Below are 17915 nucleotides of genomic sequence, written 5' to 3' on the forward strand. Positions count from 1 at the left end.
GGTTAGGAAGGTTTCTCCAACCAGTGTCTTGGATCTGGATTTTGAAAGAAGTGCACTCCAGGTGAAGGGGACAGCACACACAAAGGGCTTGAGACAAGAAGTGCTACTTGAGAGGCCAGAGGCAGCTCCCGCTTGGCAGTCTGGGGGCATTTGCCCACTTATGGCTGTAGAGGCTGGGTCCTGAGACAGACCCCATGCTTCTCATGGCAGCCAGAGCTTCCCGAATCCCCATTTCTCAGGTAAAGAACCTGAGACTCTGCTATTAAGTAGGAATGAGAATCCAGAGCCTCTGCGCCACTCTGCCTCCCAGACAATAGGAATGCCGAGGGGAGACGCGGGGGGCCAGAACTGGGGGCGCAAGCAGGAAGGGGATAGTTGGGCTTCCTCGCAGGCCGCTGAGAGCCCGGAACCCTCCACCGGGGATCCCGGGAGCGGCGGACGATCAAGGCCGGAGCCACGCCCAGACAGGGCATGCCGGGAAATGTGGCTGACCTCCGGGCGGCGTGGGCCTGCCAGGCACCGGGACAGGGCTGGGGACCTGATACCGTGTTCATTGGAAGGGGGAACCGGGGCCTCATACTTCGCAGTAAACGCTTCCCATAAGGTGTCGCGCTTGCCGCAGGATCCCGACGCCGGTGCCTCCCGGACCCGCGGCGTCTCGAGGAGCGCTAGGCTTGCCGGGAAGTGCGGGCCGGCGAGAGTGGGGCCCCGGCCAGAAGTGCCGCGCGGTCGGCACAAAGCTCGCCGGGAAATGTAGTCCGTCGGGCCCGGGGCGGTGGCCGCACGTCCCGCGGACCCGGTGGCCGATCGGGCGTGGACCCGGCATGGCGGGGCCGGGCGGCTCGGGGGGTCCGATCGGGGCCGGGGCCCTGGCAGGCGGCGCGCGGTCCAAGGTAGCCCCGAGCGTGGACTTTGACCACAGCTGCTCGGACAGTGTCGAGTACCTGACGCTCAACTTTGGGCCCTTCGAGACAGTGCATCGCTGGCGGCGCCTCCCGCCCTGCGACGAGTTCGTGGGGGCCCGGTAAGGCGGGGCTCAGGGGGCCTTGGTGACGGGACGAGTTGTCTGAGGGGGTCCCATGGCGGGGTCCAGGGGCGAAGCTGGGGCGTGATGTCCTGAGTATGTCCTGGTAATGGGGGGGAGGCGGGGAGTGGTGGTGTCCAGAACTGTGTCCAGGGCAGAGGAGGGGGTTCTGAGGGAGTCTCGGAACGGAGTGGCCCGGGGCAGGGTGCTAGAGTTAAGTTGTGTTTGTGGGTCTCGAGTGGGGGTTCCAGGTGCTCTGCAGTGTGGTGGGGGAGTCCAGAGAGTCCCAGGGCAGTGTCAGGGCTCCTCACCTGCAGGGTCCTTTGGGGTACTGTTGGAATTTAGGGGTCTCCATTGATCTGGGCAGCTGATAGATGTTATCTAACTTCTGTGGCAGCCCCAGATCTTAGTCTCATTCCTTGGGTGCCCCCAGGAGGGTCCTGGCCTCATTGCTACCCACCCCTCCTTTCTTTCCAGGCGCAGCAAGCACACAGTGGTGGCCTATAAAGATGCCATCTATGTGTTTGGTGGAGACAATGGGTGAGTGAGTCTGAGCATCACGGTGTTTGGACCAGGGAGGGAGAAGCATGATGGTTCAGACTGGGCCTCTGCAGCTCCATGCTCTTTCCAGATGTCAGCTAAGCACCCAGCCTCAGTTTCCCCATCTGCGAGGTTCATCACATTCAGGGCCCTCAGCACAGCATCCAGTGGGTATCACATGCTCAGGAGACAAATGTCCCTCTGGTTCTGAGTGAGTGGACACAGTCTTGGAAGAAACACATCGGCCCTGGCTGCTACCTCTGCCAGGGTGCACTTCCCTCCCTGCCCTTCTTTCTGGGCTCCTCCACATGCTCACATGGCAGCTGAGAACGTATGGAGGACACAGTTTCATTTATTTCCCATATTTTTCACTTTTTGTAAGAGTTTTCTCACATTGTTATAAATTCCTGGCAAACAACTTATCTGGCAACCGCCTGATGTTCTGTTGGGGGGCACACCTCCATGCCATGCACTGGGGATGTGCCCAGTTCAGTTGTGGCTGGGGTCCTTTGGTGAAAGGTAATGGCCAAGATGAACTCTTGGATTCTGCAGCCGCTTCCTTTTCCTGACATGTTTCCCTATGACCCAGCCCCCAGGAGCTGGACCTACCCAGAGGGAAAGAGCTGTCTTAGGGTAGGCTGGGCCGTGCCAAGTCCTGGGCGCAGGCGCAGCAGGCATGCTTGTTCTGGACCAGGAGAGGGGGGTCTGGTCCATCAGAGAAGCCTTCCTGGAGGGGCTGATGACTTGAAAGATGAGTAGGAGTGAGCCAGGCAAAGAGGAGGAGTGTGCCAAGCAGAGGGATCAGTGTGGGCAACGGCCTGGAGGTAAGAGAGTGCGAAACAGCACGGGTCTGGAGTCTAGGTGGGGCTTCCCACCCTCATTCATTGGTTGATGTGCTCTGGAAAGGCCAGGGCTGCCGCCCGAGCCTGCTGGACGTGGTGCGGAAGCTTGGTTTCCTGGATAGACAGGGCTCAGGGCAGGCAGCTTGACGGCATGAACTGCACCCCGGTCTCCTCCTCTGTGTGTGAGGGTGGCCACATGCCTGCTTTTTCAGGGTACTCCCGAGGGTCAGTGAGCACAAGGCTGTGAGGGGCTCGAGACAGAGGTTTTCTGCAGTGTTTGCACACGACTGATCCTGCCTGAGTCCTGTCTCCGGCTCTCAACCACAGCACCTGGCCTGAAGCCCAGGGAGGGCTGGGTTCTGATTGGTGCTGCAAGACTCCCTGGGGGAGCTGATGTGCGGCTGGTGGGGTACGCAGGACCCCATGAGGACCTGCAGACTAGGCAGAATGGTCTCCTTAGGCATGCCCCGTGGCTTCCAGCCTGTCTCCCCCTCAGTCTCTTTCCCCATGAGTAGCCAGAGGGATCCATTTGAAAATGCAAGTTGGAGCATGTTCCTCCTTGGCTCATAACCTGGGATGTCTCCCCACCTCTCTCTGAGTAAAAGCCCAAGCCCTCCTGGCAGTCCGCGTGTCCGCACTGCTCCTCAGGGCATACCGCCTTGCTGTGTTCTCATTGGACCAAGCATCCTCCTGCTCAGGCCCCTGCACTGACTGTTCCCTCCTTCCTGCCCCTCTTCTGAGTCTCCTGAGTGAGGCCTTCCCAGACCACCCAGACCAACTGGACCAGCTGGCAGCACCCCCCTCCTCTTCTGCATGTCTTACAGTCTCCATTGGTCTGCAGAGCACATAGATGTTTATTTGTCTCCTCCGCCAGGGTGAGACCTGTGTCCCAGCACCCAGAGAATTAAAAAAATTTTTGTCACACAAGGGAATGGAATAAGGAAGAGGCATCTGCCCACAGATGCTTACTGCAGCCTTAACGAGAATCCCTCAACCCAGAACAGGCCTGGTGTCCAGCACAGGGCAGTGGGTGGGATCATCCCCAGGTGTATTCTGTAGCAGGTAGAGTTTGCTACGATGTGACACTGAGAGACAGGATACAAATTTGTCTCACTCTAGTTGCAACTTTGTAAAGACTGGGTAGAAAGAAAGAAGGCCTCCTCAGCATTGGGGGTGGGGAGGAGGAAGGGCGAATGGGAGAGGGGTGGATTACAGTCACACCCCTGCTTCCCAGCTCCTGGCTTCCTGTCCCATGGCCTCAGGCAGGCCCTTTTATCTCCCAGGCTGGTTCCTCTTCTGTAAATAGACGTAGAGAGCTCCTGGTGTAGACTGAGCAAGGCAGGGCCCTGCCTGGCTTGCAGGGGGTGCTGGGCTCCCGCTGGGTGAATGCCCTTCTCTCCTCTTACTGACAAGGGCTGGGTGAGAACAGGCAGGTCTTCTTTTTTTTTTTTTTTTTTTTTTGTGAGGAGGACTAGCTGTGAGCTAACATCTGATGCCAATCCTCCCCTTTTTTCTTGAGGAAGATTGGCCCTGAGCTAACATCCTTGCCCATCTTCCTCTACTTTTATATGGGATGCTGCCACAGCATGGCTTAACAAGCGATGCGTCGGTGCGGGCCCGGGATCCCAACCTGTGAACCTCTGGCCACCGAAGCGTGTGCACTTAACGGCTTGTACCCCCGGGCCAGCCCTAAGGCAGGTCTTCTTAGGTGGTGCGATGGCTGGTGGATTTGTTTTCCAAATATCATATCTTTAAAGTAGTCATTACATTGGCTTTTTGATAACGAGGTGGCAGGAAGATCAGAGAGAAGGGAGGGGGCCTCCCCTGAGATGTGGGCAAGCATCTGCATTGTGGTGGCACAGACTCAGGGCGCTGGGACACGTGAGTGGGAATGCCAGCTAGGATTCTGGAGCCTGGGGTGACGTGTGAGCCCTCAAGTCAGCTGCCGGGTGGCTGGGATCCTGGTTTGGTCCTGACCCCGGGCAAGCTGGTCCCACCTATGTGGCAGCCCTGGTGCCTGCGCCAGCTGGGGAGCTTCCTTTGTGGTCACCTCTCTGGTCCCTTGGGCATCAGCTGGTTGTCTAGCCCTGGCTAAGTCCCTCAAAACAGCTCCCTCCAACCCCGACCCCGGGCCGCAGTGTCCATCTCCTGGGTCTTGGTGGAGCAACACCCTCCAGAGCAGACCAGGACTGAAGCCACCTCTCCCTGGCTGTCTTTCAGGAAGACGATGCTCAACGACCTCCTGCGGTTTGACGTGAAGGACTGCTCCTGGTGCAGGTGGGTGGCCTCTCCACCTCCAGGTCCCTGCTCTTTCTCCTAGGACATGGTAGCACCGTGCTGGGCCCTGATTGCCAGCAGAGTCTGCTCATCATGGAAAGCTGGAGAGAAGCTTCAGGGGGCAATGACAGCGGCCCCAGGGGTGCCACGCCCAGAGCCACCCTTAGCGTTTCCCTCTCTCCTGGGTTTCTTTTCTGAGATTGATGTTCTGAATCCTGTTAATTAAGGGGATCTGTTTGATCCAGTTGCGGGTCCTTAAATTCTGCCCTGGGAGAGCCTTTCAGTCACCAGGCCTGTCTCCTGGGCCGGGGGCTGCTGTGGGAGTCAACATGGTAGCCATTGGCTGATGGGTCCTTCCAGGATGGACTCCGCTGCTGCAGGGTGCTGCCCAGGGGCTGGCAGCAGTGGCTCCCCTCCCCTCCCTGCCCTGTGGGGCCCATCCTTTGCCAGGAGACCCCACATGAGCAGTGGGCAGCAGGCGGGCCCTGGCCTCCCTCCCACAGATGGCCCTCCCCAGCTGTGTGGCCTTGGGCAAGACATCTACCCTCTCTGAGCACTGCATATTTGTGCCCATCTATTCCAGTCCAGCCCCTGCTGGGGAGCAGCTCAGAGCTGAGGGGGAGAAATGGATCCCGGGATTAGGAGATGCTGGGCCTCCTCGTGAGCTCTGCCATCTGCTCGGGCAGGAGCGCAGACCCACTGAGCTGCTCGAGCGCCCTGCTCCGTGCAGGAGCTCTGTGCGCCGCCCTCTCGGTCCCCAGCAGCACTCTGGGGTGGGGTCTCATTGCCCCCCTCTGACGGAGGAGGACGTCCAGGGCCGGGACTCACAGCTGCCGAGCCTGGCACGCCTGGGTGGCGTCACTTCAGGCTTACAATTCCTTGTTAAAAATTGCTTACGTATAAAACTCTAAAAAGGAGCAGCCTTGGGAAAGCAGTATAAATAGGTTTTTAATTCAATAAACAAAATTTGTTGCAGAATACATGCTGCGGAATACAGCACAGCTGTGAGAATGCGGGTCTAGATGATTTTAGAGTAGCGTGAAGACCTAGTCACATTCTACTGTTCAGTTGAAAAAGCAGATTACAAAATACCTACTATGTGATTCCATTTAAAAAAGTTACTCAGAGGCATAAATATACATAGCAGAGATGTGAGGAGAGACCTTGAGATAAGTTTTAGGCTGGTTTTTTGTTTTTTCCTTACTGGCAATTTTTTTTTAAGTTTCTATAATGAAACAATTATTACCTTCAAAATACAAAATTAAAAGGAAGCATGGGAGTGGCAGGCACTGCCTTGTGACCGTGGACCGCACAGCTGGCTTCTGCTGACACTCCCTGCCCCCGTACCCCAGGGCCTTCACCACTGGGACCCCGCCAGCCCCCCGCTACCACCACTCGGCTGTCGTCTACGGGAGCAGCATGTTCGTCTTTGGTGAGCTGCCTCTCTCCTCCGGCCCGTGGCACCCCTGCCCTCCCACCAAGCCTTGGGCTTGTGTGCTGGCCTCAGCCGGCCTCTCTCTGTCCGCCCCTCGGCTTTCTCTGCCCGAGTCCTCTAAGTTCCTGTGCTGGGTTAGGCGCCTCGCCTGGGCCCCTTTCCCTAACCGTCCTGATCTCCTGGGATTGGAATTGTCTGCCTCCGTGACTGGGCCCGAAGGTAGCCTTCCGCCAAGGGCAGGGAACGTGGTTCTACTCATGGCTGTGTCCCCGGAGCCTGGCATAGAGGCAGGCATGCAGTAGGTGCTCCCCAAGGTTTATGGGGGGAGTCCTGGAATACGTATTAGGTGGGGCCAGATTCTGCCCCCACCTTCTGGGGTTTGAAGACTCTGAAACGCTGCCTTTGGGTGTGATGGGTTTTCACTCTCTTTACCCAGGGGGCTACACGGGGGACATTTATTCCAATTCTAATTTGAAGAATAAAAATGACCTCTTTGAATACAAGTTTGCAACTGGGCAGTGGACGGAGTGGAAAATTGAAGGCCGGTGAGATACTTCACTGAAACCTTTGGGGGTTGTCCTGATGGCTCCCACTCCTGGTCTGGGGGACAGCGGGCCTGGGATCTGGCCCCTGTCGCGTTACAGATGAAGAGCCCGAGGCTTAGAGGCCTGGGGCTCACAGCGGGGAGCTGGGAGCTGGTGCTAACTCCCGGCTGCCTGTCCTCGGCCTCCTCCCAGCTCTCAGATTCCCTCCTTTTAGAAGGTAGAAGGGACTTGAATGTCCTGCTGTTAGGCGCTTCTCTGGTCCTGTGATATTTTGGTGGTGGCTGGGAGAGGGCTCTGTGTCCTGTGGATGCCTGAATTCCTCATCCAGCTGGCCCGTGCCTCATGAGCTCAGCCTCTGTTGCTGTCGCTTATTCTCAGTGTCCCGGCTGGAGTCCCCAGAGCCCTGGTGTCAGCAGATGTGGGCATGGCAGCCCCGGGGCCCTGGCGGGATCCGCGGGGCTGTGACCCCTGCACCAGCCTCATGGGCTGTGAGGCTGGGTCTGTGCTAGCGGCCTCACTCCCCACCCCCCTTCACGCTCCAGGTTGCCAGTTGCTAGGTCAGCCCACGGTGCCACAGTGTACAGTGACAAGCTGTGGATCTTTGCTGGCTACGATGGCAATGCCAGGTAGGTGGTGGCTGGCCCGTGCACCCTGACTCTGAGCGCCCCGTAAGTGTACAGAGGCACCGAGTGGGCCTTCCTGGCACGGGAGGGCCCAGGCTAGGGCTTCTCAGGAGGGTGGTTGTGTGGACGGGGGTGGCGGGAAGAGGGTGATGGGCAGTGAGTGGAGCCCCGCCCGACCCCCACAGAGGTCAGCAGGACTGGCACCCTGAGGCGCCTCCCGGGGCATCTGAGGAGGTGGCAAGCCTGGCCCCTGTTTGTGCAGCTGTCTTGACGGCGTGCTGGTCTCCTCAGCAACGGGGCCAGAGCTGGTGTCATCAGAGCCGGGGCTGCGGGCAGGTGGCCATTTGAATTGCTGGAGTGAGAATACTCAGGCCCACAGTGAATGACCCTGAGGGCTGAGTGAGCAGGAGGACGGCAGTGGCAGGGCTCAGCCCCGGCCCCTCCCCTATGGGGGGCTACACAGGGCTCTTGCCTACGTCACAGGCATTTTCCTCCTTACTGTAGAAAATTGGCCTTGCTCTATTTTTCTGAATATAAAAGTAGCACGTGCTCATTCCCTGGAACGTCAGCTTTACGGAAACTGCAGATGATGCAGTGTCAGTGGTGCTTTCTGTGAGTGGTGCCTCCCAGAGGTCCTCTCCTAGCCCTGGGGTCAGCTGAGGGAGTGGCTGAGCCTGCCACACTGCCCTAGAAGTTGTGAATGAGGCCACTCATTCCTGTCTGGGCTGGGTGGTGGGCCTGGCATGGCAGGGATTTCGTGTGGCCCCCCGGTCAACTGAAGCTCCCACCTCATGGCTGCTCTGAGTCCCCTGGTCAGAGTCCCACCAGAAGTGTTGTTCTCTGGAGCCCTCTCTCCTGGCCAGGCCCAGGCCCAGGCCCACCCAGACAGCCAGCCCCAGCTGTGGGGGTCCTGATCCCTCTGTCCTATTGCAGGTTGAACGACATGTGGACCATTGGCCTCCAGGACCGGGAGCTCACGTGCTGGGAGGAGGTGAGGGACCCGGGGGGCCGGGGTGGGGCGGGGGAGGCGGGGAGGTGAATGGCACAGGGGGCCGGGATGGGGCGGGGGAGGCAGGGAGGTGAGGGGCACAGGGGGCTGGGATGGGGCAGGAGGAGGCGGGGAGGTGAGGGGCACAGGGGGCTGGGATAGGGCAGGGGGAGGTGGGGAGGTGAGGGGCCTAGGGGGCTGGGATGGGGACGGGGGAGGCGGGGAGGTGAGGGTTACAGGGGGCTGGGATGAGACAGGGGAGGTGGGGAGGTGAGGGGCCTGGGGGGCTGGGATGGGGCAGGGGAGGCGAGGAGGTGAATGGCACAGGGGGCCGGGATGGCGCGGGGGAGGCAGGGAGGTGAGGGGTACAGGGGGCTGGGATGGGGCAGGGGGAGATGGGGAGGTGAGGGGCCTGGGGGGCTGGGATGGGGCAGGGGGAGGTGGGGAGGTGAGGGGCACAGGGGCCGGGGTGGGCCGAGGCGGAGGTGGCTTTTTCCCCCTTGCTAAAGCCCAGCCTTGTCCTTGGCCTCGCTCTCCCCACCAACCTCCTGTCCAGCCCTCACTACCAGTTCCAGTGGCAGTTACCTGGTGACCGAGGGCACTGTGCCTCGGCTGGCAGCACGTCCTGGGGGCTGATGCGGTGTGGGTATAATCCACCCTTACTTGAACTTAGCGTGGGCAGCATGCTGTCAGGTGTCCTGCTTGCTGCTGTTTCCAGGCAATCTGTCCGATTGCTCCACTGTCTTTTCCCTTGGGGTTTCTTTCCCCTGTAGTGATGATTTTGGCCTCAGCTGTTCAAAATTGGGCCCATTTAGGTGGGCGAGGTGGGGCTTTAAGCTGTTCTGCAAAAATTAATCTGTGAACTTTCATTCACAGAAGTTTCAAGAAGTCAGGTGGTCCCACCTCAGCAGTGTAGGCTGCAGCCATGTGTGCCGGGGCCTGGGAGGCCCTGGGCTGAGCTGCCTTCCCCACCCCAGGTGGCCCAGAGCGGCGAGATCCCGCCTTCCTGCTGCAACTTCCCCGTGGCCGTGTGCCGGGACAAGATGTTTGTGTTCTCAGGGCAGAGCGGAGCCAAGATAACCAACAACCTCTTCCAGTTTGAATTCAAGGACAAGACGTGAGTGCCCTGGTGGTGGGCCCCGCGGTCAGCGCCCCATGCCTGCATCTGGAGTTGTTCTTGCGAACTCCCACGTACCCAGGGCAGGCTGCCCTCACGGAGCAGCGATTTGTGGGTGCCTTCATACAGACTGGGCAAGAGGCCCCCGCAGGCCCCTTGGGTGTGACTGCAGCTCAGCAAGATAGGTCTTGGGCCAGTCCAACTCTTCGTCCAGTGTGAAGGACGCCCCCTGCCCCGTGAATGGCCTAGCCAGTGCCACCGGTAACAAATGTGGCTGGCACAGATCTCATACAATGGCAGAAGACCGGAGCGGTGCACAGGCCCTGGGAGCTTCCAGCCTCTGCTTTCCTTGGCTGCTGGCCAGCCCCTGACCCCTGTGATGGGGACAGAGCCCTGGAGGTGGTATGGGCCAGGCTTTGGGTCGGGCAGTGAGTGGAGGGGAACAGGGAATTTTGGCTGCAGGTCAGGGAGGCTGGGGAGGGGACTTGGAGCTGCCCTAGAGGCCAGGGGTGTCAGCTGGGAAGGAGGAAGGGCAGGGCATCCCAGGCAGAGGGAACACCACTGACCCCTGCCCAGCTCTGCTGTCCCAGGATGGCCAGGCCTGGGAGGAGAGCCATACTGCACACAGGCCAGCTCTCTGTCCTGGCCTCGGTCTTCAGGATGGCGGGCAGCATGGGGAGCTTGGCACAGGTGGAGCAGACCTCTGGGGAGGTGAGGGGTGGGAGAAGTTGGGAAGCAGAGGCCAGGTGTGCCCAGATGTGGGGAGGGGTGGGGAGACACACAGGCTCTGGCCAGGTGGGCAGGTGGCTGTTCTGCGAGCGGGTCCTCAGGGAGGCACTGGCATTGGGAGAGGACACAGGGCTCGAAGGCTGCCCAGAGCTGTGGGGCCGCAGTAGAGGGCAGAGGGCTGTGGGGTGAGGGCCCACCCCGGAGCTGGGGGCAGAGCTGCAGCTTGGGGCAGAGTGGACAGGTAGGAAGAAAACCGGGGGAGACGTGGCCACCAGCAGCAGCCCAGGACAGGTCTTGGGAGACCCTGGTGGCTGCTGGCAGCAGGAGGCCCTGTGGGGTGGAGCCAGTGTGGGGCCACCTTCCTCACAGGCCAGCGCCCCTCTGGTCCCCGAGGGAGCCTCCTGCCCAGCTCCCCCACACAGAGAGGTGGGAGCAAACACACCCTGGTCTTTTTTAGGCCATGTGTAGGTGGGCAGACCCTGTTGTGTGGACATCACATGGATGCCATCTCCCATGGGGCCACACAGAAGGCTGCGGGTGTGAGATGCTTAGCACTGGGGTTTCTTGCAGAGCACCCCACTCCACCTGGCCCCCAGATGGGCATTCTGGGCACTGGCCATCTGGAGGGGGGCTTTGCTCAGGCACATCTCCTGCATGCCGGACAACCTCCCTGTGGCAGCGGCAGTGTGGGCACCTCTCAAACCCAGTACATGCAGGGCACGGGGGCAGCACGGAGCAGATGGCACGGCCGTGCCTGCCCAGGACCTGTGTGGGTTCTTCAGCTGACTTAGCGAAGAGAGGATTTGCTGGGAGCTGCTGGGAAGCCCGTGAAGGGTGGAGAGCGCTGCAGGGGTAGCATCGGGAGGTGGGGTTCTGGCAGCTCCTGGGGTGGGGACTTGGCCGTGGGGATCATCCCACATATCGGGGTGGTGGACATGTCAGTGCAAGACTCCATTCCCCAGAGAGTGCTCTGATGCCACCCCTCCCGCCCTGCTGCCTGCTCCGGCAGGACCCCATGGTGGGCTGCGTGGAGCCAGGCGAGCTGGTGCCAGGGCAAAATGGGGTGTGGGACACTGGGTACACGCTGCAGGCCCTCCCTTGGCCCGGACTGGCCTTGCCAGGGGCTGCAAAGCACTTCCCAGCCGGGGCCCACAGTGGGGGCCTCGGAGCCCCGGTGGGGGCTGTGGGGGAGCAGGAGGCCCCGCCCGGCACTGGCTCACTGTCCCATGCCCCCAGGTGGACACGAATCCCCACTGAGCACCTGCTCCGGGGCTCCCCGCCACCTCCGCAGCGGCGCTACGGGCACACCATGGTGGCCTTTGACCGCCACCTCTATGTGTTTGGGGGTGCAGCTGACAACACGCTGCCCAATGAGCTGCACTGCTATGACGTGGACTTCCAGACCTGGGAGGTCGTCCAGCCCAGCTCGGACAGCGAGGTGAGTGCTGCCAGGCCAAAGACGGTGGGCAGAGGGGGACCCAGGGTGTGTAGCCTGGGGGGGTCCTGATCCACCTGCTGCCACCTCCTCCCCAGCCCCTCACGGCCTCAGAGGGCTCCCAGGGCTCTAGACCACAGCAGCAGCAAGGCCAGGATGCCCGGGGTCCTCAGCCCTGGACACCTGCCCTGGCCCAACCCTGGGCCTGGGGTCCCTCTGGCCTGTTCTCCATCTTGCAGCCTGTGAGCTTTTAGCCTTCCACTTCCCATGAGGTCTGCACCGTGTAGAGGACGCTCTCCGGGACGCCTTTCAGCCCTGCTGCTAGTGCACTCCTGCTGTGGCTCTTCCCCCTCCCACACTTGTCCCCACAGCACTCTCGGGCAGGGGTGGCAGGAGGTCTCTGGTGCCTGCCCGACCCCTGCTGACTGGTCCCACACCTGCACGTCTCTCCCCACCAGGTCAGCGGGGCTGAGGTGCCAGAGCGAGCGTCTGCTTCCGAGGAGGCGTCCGCCCTGGGCTCTGAGGAGCGGGGCGGCTTCAAGAAGTCCCGAGATGTGTTCGGCTTGGACTTTGGCACCACCACAGCCAAGCAGCCCGCCCCGCCAGCCTCAGAGGTGAGAGCTGGTGCCATTGTTACTGCTCCGTCATCGCCTGAAGCCGGTCCTGTGATTGGCTTCTCTCACAGATGGGGAGACCGAGGCTCAGAGAAGTATTTGTTGGGGTCACACAGCAAGTGAGGCGAGGGCCAGGAACCCATGCCCTGCTGGCCGGGCCACATTGGTGCTGCACGTGAGACCAGGCACTTGCTCTGTCCACTCCATGGGTCCACAGGGGCCTGTCCTGCCCACCACCCACACAGGCCCCACCTCCCACCCTGTGCTGCGCCTGGGGGCCTGCTCTCTGGTCCCTCCTTCAAGGCCATTGGTGCCACATCCTTGCCCACAGCCTGGCCAGCTCCAGGCCTCAGCCAGCCCTGCTGCTGGAGACCCCACCCCCGAACCACCCTCCTGACTTGTCTCCCTCTTCACCCAGCTGCCCAGCGGAAGGCTCTTCCACGCGGCGGCCGTGATCTCGGACGCCATGTACATCTTCGGGGGCACTGTGGACAACAACATCCGCAGCGGGGAGATGTACAGGTTCCAGGTGGGGCTCCCGGCCTGCAGGGCAGGCGCTGCCACATGGCTGACTCTGCAGTGGGGCCCTGGGAGGGAAACTGCGGCTCAGTGGGTGGGGGCGGGGCCTGGCCGAGAGCATCCAGAGCTGGAGCTGCACCTGGTGGGACAGCAGCCTTTCTGAGGAGTCGGGCAGCTGGGATGGGGCCTCTAGGCTGAGGGCAGTCTGAGGAGCCTCAGTGCAGGGCGGGGTGTGGGGGCTCACAGCAGAGCCAGTGGAGGCCTGTGGGCTGGCCCAGGTCAGTGGAGGGAGCTGGGCTGAGCTGGGCTCGGCACCGGGGCCTCAAGGGCACCTGTGGCCTGGAGGGGGCAGAGCAAGGCCAGCAGTGGCTTCCCTCAGCAACATGGGGTCTCCTTCTACAGTTCTCCTGTTACCCCAAGTGCACATTGCACGAGGACTACGGGCGACTGTGGGAGAGCCGCCAGTTCTGCGACGTGGAGTTCGTGCTGGGTGAGGTGGGTGCCCTGCCTGTGCCCGGCCCCGCCTGTGAGCGGCTGGCAGCCCACTGGTGCCTGGAGTCCTGGGGCCCTGCCCCAGCTGGCTGGGCCTTGGCCCCCCTGGGTGAGGGTCCTGTGCCCTCCACCAAGGCAGTGTTCTCACTGCAGAAGGAGGAGTGCGTGCAGGGCCATGTGGCCATTGTCACGGCGCGGAGCCGCTGGCTCCGCAGGAAGATTGTGCAGGCGCGGGAGCGACTGGCCCAGGTGAGGTGCCTGCCCCAGCCCACCTGGCCCGGGCAGCAGCGGCATACGTGGGGCGCCCTTGAACACCCCACCTCTCCCCACAGAAGCTGGAAGAGGAGGCAGCCCCAGCTCCCAGGGAGGCCCCTGGTGCAGCTGTGGGTGGGGCCCGGCTGCCCCTGCTGCACGTGGCTATCCGCGAGGCCGAGGCCCGGCCCTTTGAGGTCCTCATGCAGTTCCTCTACACCGACAAGATCAAATACCCTCGGAAAGGTCCGCCTGGGGTGGTGATGGAACGGGAATGGGCTGGGGTTGGGGCAGCCCTACTTAGCAGGTGAGCAGTCTGAGGCTCAGACTGATCATGCAATCACTCATGATCACCTGCGTATGGCTGAGCCGCTGCTTGGGACTCCCAAGGCCTTGTGCTGGCCTGTCGGCCCCAACCTATCCTCATCCGTGGAGGGAGCCCTGGGCCCTATCCTCCCCTCCCCGTCCCCTGCTCCCTCTCCCTGTGGTCCAAGGCTCAGGGAGCTCTTGGCTCAGGCCATGTGGAGGACGTGCTGCTCATCATGGATGTGTACAAGTTGGCACTGAGCTTCCAGCTGTGCCGCCTGGAGCAGCTGTGCCGGCAGTACATCGAGGCCTCCGTAGACCTGCAGAACGTGCTGGTTGTGTGCGAGAGCGCCGCCAGGCTGCAGCTGGGCCAGCTCAAGGTGCGGGGCAGGGGTGGCGCGGCAGCCCACCCACCCACTGCTGCAAGCCCCTTGCCCGGCCTGGTGCCTTGTCCAGGGCCGAGGCCTGACCCCACCCGCCTGCCCCGGCCTGTCTGTCCCAGGAGCACTGCCTGAACTTCGTGGTGAAGGAGTCCCACTTCAACCAGGTGATCATGATGAAGGAGTTCGAGCGCCTTTCGTCCCCACTGATTGTGGAGATCGTGCGTCGGAAGCAGCAGCCACCCCCCCGCGCAGCCTCAGACCAGCCTGTCGACATTGGTAGGGAGCCCCGGTCCCCTTCCCTGAGAGCGGCTGGGGCAGGGCAGCATTCATCTTGGGTGGAGACTTGGGAGCCAGGGAAGCAGCCGCCAGGCCCTCAGGGAGGAGGGTGGGTGTGGGGGGTCCCCAGAGTGCTCCCCTGGGCACGGGGACAGGGGCAGACAGGGAGGCAGTTCAGACTCAGTGAAAGCAAGAAACCCCGATGCACCAGGCTTTCCACTGCAGGCTGTGCCCTCAAGGGCGGGGAACCTCCTGAGCCTGCTCTTGGAGGTGGACATGGGGCACCTCTCTGGGCGGGTGCCTGCTCTGGCTGGGCCGTCAGGGCCGAGGGCTTCTGAAGGGAGTGACTGCTCAGGGTCGTGGGGAGGAGTTGCTGAGCTTCTCTTAGGCACACCCTCTGTCTGGGGCCTAGTGAGGGTGAGCACAGCCCGCCAACCTCACACGCTCCTGGCACCTGCCTGTCCCCACCCAGCCTGGGAAGGGACGTCACAGATTCCTTCACCCCCCGACTCTCCCTGGAGCCTGTGCTGCCTCTGGCCACTGGCTCCAGGAGACACATGGTGGGCACACAAGGTGTATGAGGCCCAGGAGGGCTCAGTGGGCTGATGTGGGAAAACATCAGACTGTGAGGGGCAGTGTTTAGGGCTGAGGAGAGAAGACAACAGGACCTGGTGGTGCCTCGAGGGCCAGAGTGAGGCCTCTGGCCTGTGGGTGGGAGCTTCGTTCAGGTGGCAACAAGGGCATATGTGCAGGAGGCGGTGCCCGTGGGGTGCCGAGTCAGAAGCTGCCCTCTGGCTCAGGGTCTGGTAGGAGGTGGGAGGTGCCGGCTCAGGTCCCTCCACAACCCCCCAGGAACGTCTCTGATCCAGGACATGAAGGCGTACCTGGAGGGGGCAGGCGCGGAGTTCTGTGACATCACGCTGCTGCTGGACGGGCACCCACGGCCAGCCCACAAGGCCATCCTGGCCGCCCGCTCCAGGTGGGTGGGGGATAAGGCTGCCGGGCAGGGCAGGCCCAGGTGCTGGCTGCGCCCACTGAGAGCTGGGCTTCCATCACCCTCTGTCTGCAGCTACTTCGAGGCCATGTTCCGGTCCTTCATGCCAGAGGACGGACAGGTGAACATCTCCATCGGGGAGATGGTGCCTAGCAGGCAGGCCTTCGAGTCCATGCTGCGTTACATCTACTATGGTGAGGTCAACATGCCGCCCGAGGACTCGCTGTATCCTTGCCTCCGAGGCTGCTCCCAGGTCATAACTGGGGGTCCCGTGCCCACCTTGGGCGGCTCTGGGGCCCAGCTGGCCGGTCCTGGCTGGGCGGTTTCCCCAGGGTTTCCTGGTGCCAGGTGCTCTCCCAGGGTCCTCTGAAGCAGTTGGTCGGTTGGCACGCAGGGGTTTGCAGCCAAGAGGGGTGGGTGGGTTGTTGATCCTCACGACTGCCCAGGGGAAGGGGTCAGTCATCGCTCTGTGTGCCAGGCAAGCAGACTCGTGGAGTGATTCCTGGTCACGTCACTTCAGTGGCCTCTGAACGTGGTGGGTGAGGAGGCCCTGGGGGGCTCTTTGAGGCCGCCGGTAGTTCTGCAAGTGTGCTGTGGCTGTTTTCCTGGGGAGAGGGTCCTCTGGTTTTCTCTGGATCTTGACTGGGGCCTTTGACCCCTAAGTGGTTCAGAGTCCATGTAGAGAGCAAGTCAGTGTCCTGCCTGGATTGGGGCCCTGGCCCCTGACTCCCCATGGAGCCCCGTGCCTGTCCCTTGTGGTGGGGCTGGTCGCCCTGGTTCTGAGCAAGCAGGAGGAGGCAGCCACAATCTCAGGTTTGCTCTGCCCCCAGTGGTCGTGGGGCTCCAGCTGCACCATCCCTGGGAGGAGGGCAGGTCCGCCTCCCTGGGCAGGAGGACGAGCTCCTTTGGCCGGCAGCTCCTTAACCAGCCCCCAGCTACCTGTTCGCGGCCCCCTACTACTACGGCTTCTACAACAACCGCCTGCAGGCGTACTGCAAGCAGAACCTGGAGATGAACGTGACGGTGCAGAACGTGCTGCAGGTAGATCACCTCGCGCCCGTGGGCCTCCTGGCACCTGGGCAGGTTGGTGGGAGGTGGGGCAGCACCTCAGGGAACCTGCCGTTCCAGATCCTGGAGGCGGCTGACAAGACACAGGCGCTGGACATGAAGCGGCACTGCCTGCACATCATCGTGCACCAGTTCACCAAGGTCAGGGCCCTCTCGCCCGGTGCGCGCCACCCACTCTCATCTTCAGGACCCACTTCCCCTTGGCAGTGGCCTTGGCCAGGTTGGGGGGTAGCTGGAATCTGGCCATCTTCTGCAGCAGTGGGCCCTGGCGATAACAGACAGAGCCACCCACCCACTGGCCACTCCTCACCCCGCCCTCAGAGCCAGCCCGGGCCCTGAGCTGGTTGAGCCCCCAGAAGACTCCGTAGCCCACCCTGGCCCTCATGAGAATCCGGTTCCATCGAGTTTTGGCCTTTTGGTTGCCTCCGCAGGTCTCTAAGCTGCCCACGCTGCGCTCCCTGAGCCAGCAGCTGCTGCTGGACATCATCGACTCCCTGGCCTCCCACATCTCCGACAAGCAGTGCGCAGAGCTGGGCGCCGACATATGAGGGCCCACGCGGTGCCAGCCCATGCGCGGAAGATGACCATACCTGCCCATTGCAGACTGCACTGGCCACACTCAGGCCTGCTGGCTGAGGGGCAGGGGCCCCAGAGCCTCCGAAGAGAGCTGTGGGGACGTTGGGGGCTCTGAACGCCTCATTTCACTGCTGAGGACACAGGTCCCACAGGGAAGCAGGCACCCTAGCCAACACTCTCTGCTGGGTGGATGTGTGGGTGGGAAGCCAGGACTCCGGGATGAGGACATGGCTGGAGGAGGCAGGGGTCCTGGCCAGGGCCCAGCAGTGGGGAGAGTTGAGCCCACCAGGGAGCTGGTTTTGGGTCCCCCACCCGCCAGGAGCCTGGCATGCCTTATGGATCTGGCCACTGGGTCCTTGCCAAGGCCCCTCTGACATGGGGGCTGCACAGCACCCTTCACCCTCACCCAGGTTGATGTAAGGGGCTCCTCCTGCCACCTGGAGCTTGTGCTTGGGCAACAGTGATGGGCAGATGAAGTCTGACTCAAGGTGAATTTTGGGGTGTGAAGGGCCCTGAGGTCAGCTCCTAGCCCGTGGGGTCAGCCACTCTGGACTGGGCCTGGCTTCCAGAAGGGCTGCAGGATCCCACTGGCCTGTGTGCACATCGGGGCCCAGTGTGGGCCAGGGAGAAGTCAGTGGAGCTGCCCCCCAAGTCCCCATCTGTCCCCACGTATTTATTCTGTCATAGATGCGCCTCCATTAAAGCCACAGCATTGCTACCTACTACACACACCTTGCTGGCATAGTCCCCAGTGGCAAAGCTGAGGACCTTCCCAGAGCTGAGGACTGGCAATGCGGCCCGCCTGCTTGGGATCAGCCAGTCTTGTCCAGTTCTCTATCCATGTGGGCAACTCCCTGCCCCCACCTGAGGCAACTCAACC

At 61.9% G+C, this 17915-nt stretch overlaps 1 protein-coding gene across 3 annotated transcripts; it reads left to right on the top strand.

Moving 5' to 3' along the window:
- Positions 1-159: 159 nt before the first annotated feature.
- Positions 160-17762, top strand: LZTR1 (leucine zipper like post translational regulator 1). Of its 3 annotated transcripts, none has more exons than XM_058532071.1 (21): positions 160-1024; positions 1502-1564; positions 4627-4683; positions 6036-6115; positions 6555-6663; positions 7206-7289; positions 8220-8277; positions 9252-9391; positions 11357-11558; positions 12014-12169; positions 12588-12698; positions 13091-13183; positions 13334-13429; positions 13513-13678; positions 13949-14118; positions 14241-14397; positions 15250-15376; positions 15467-15616; positions 16327-16432; positions 16520-16600; positions 16891-17762. In XM_058532071.1, the coding sequence occupies exons 1-21, from the start codon at positions 825-827 to the stop codon at positions 17005-17007; spliced, it is 2523 nt and encodes an 840-aa protein (XP_058388054.1). In that variant the 5' UTR covers positions 160-824; the 3' UTR covers positions 17008-17762. The 3 variants fall into 3 exon arrangements, with proteins under 3 accessions (XP_058388054.1, XP_058388056.1, XP_058388057.1); XM_058532073.1 differs by having other exon boundaries at positions 14286-14397; XM_058532074.1 differs by lacking the exons at positions 160-1024; positions 1502-1564 and adding an exon at positions 3053-3281.
- Positions 17763-17915: the final 153 nt, after the last annotated feature.

This window comes from Diceros bicornis, chromosome 35 (assembly GCF_020826845.1).
Source record: "Diceros bicornis minor isolate mBicDic1 chromosome 35, mDicBic1.mat.cur, whole genome shotgun sequence".
Classification (NCBI taxonomy): Eukaryota; Metazoa; Chordata; class Mammalia; order Perissodactyla; family Rhinocerotidae; genus Diceros; species Diceros bicornis.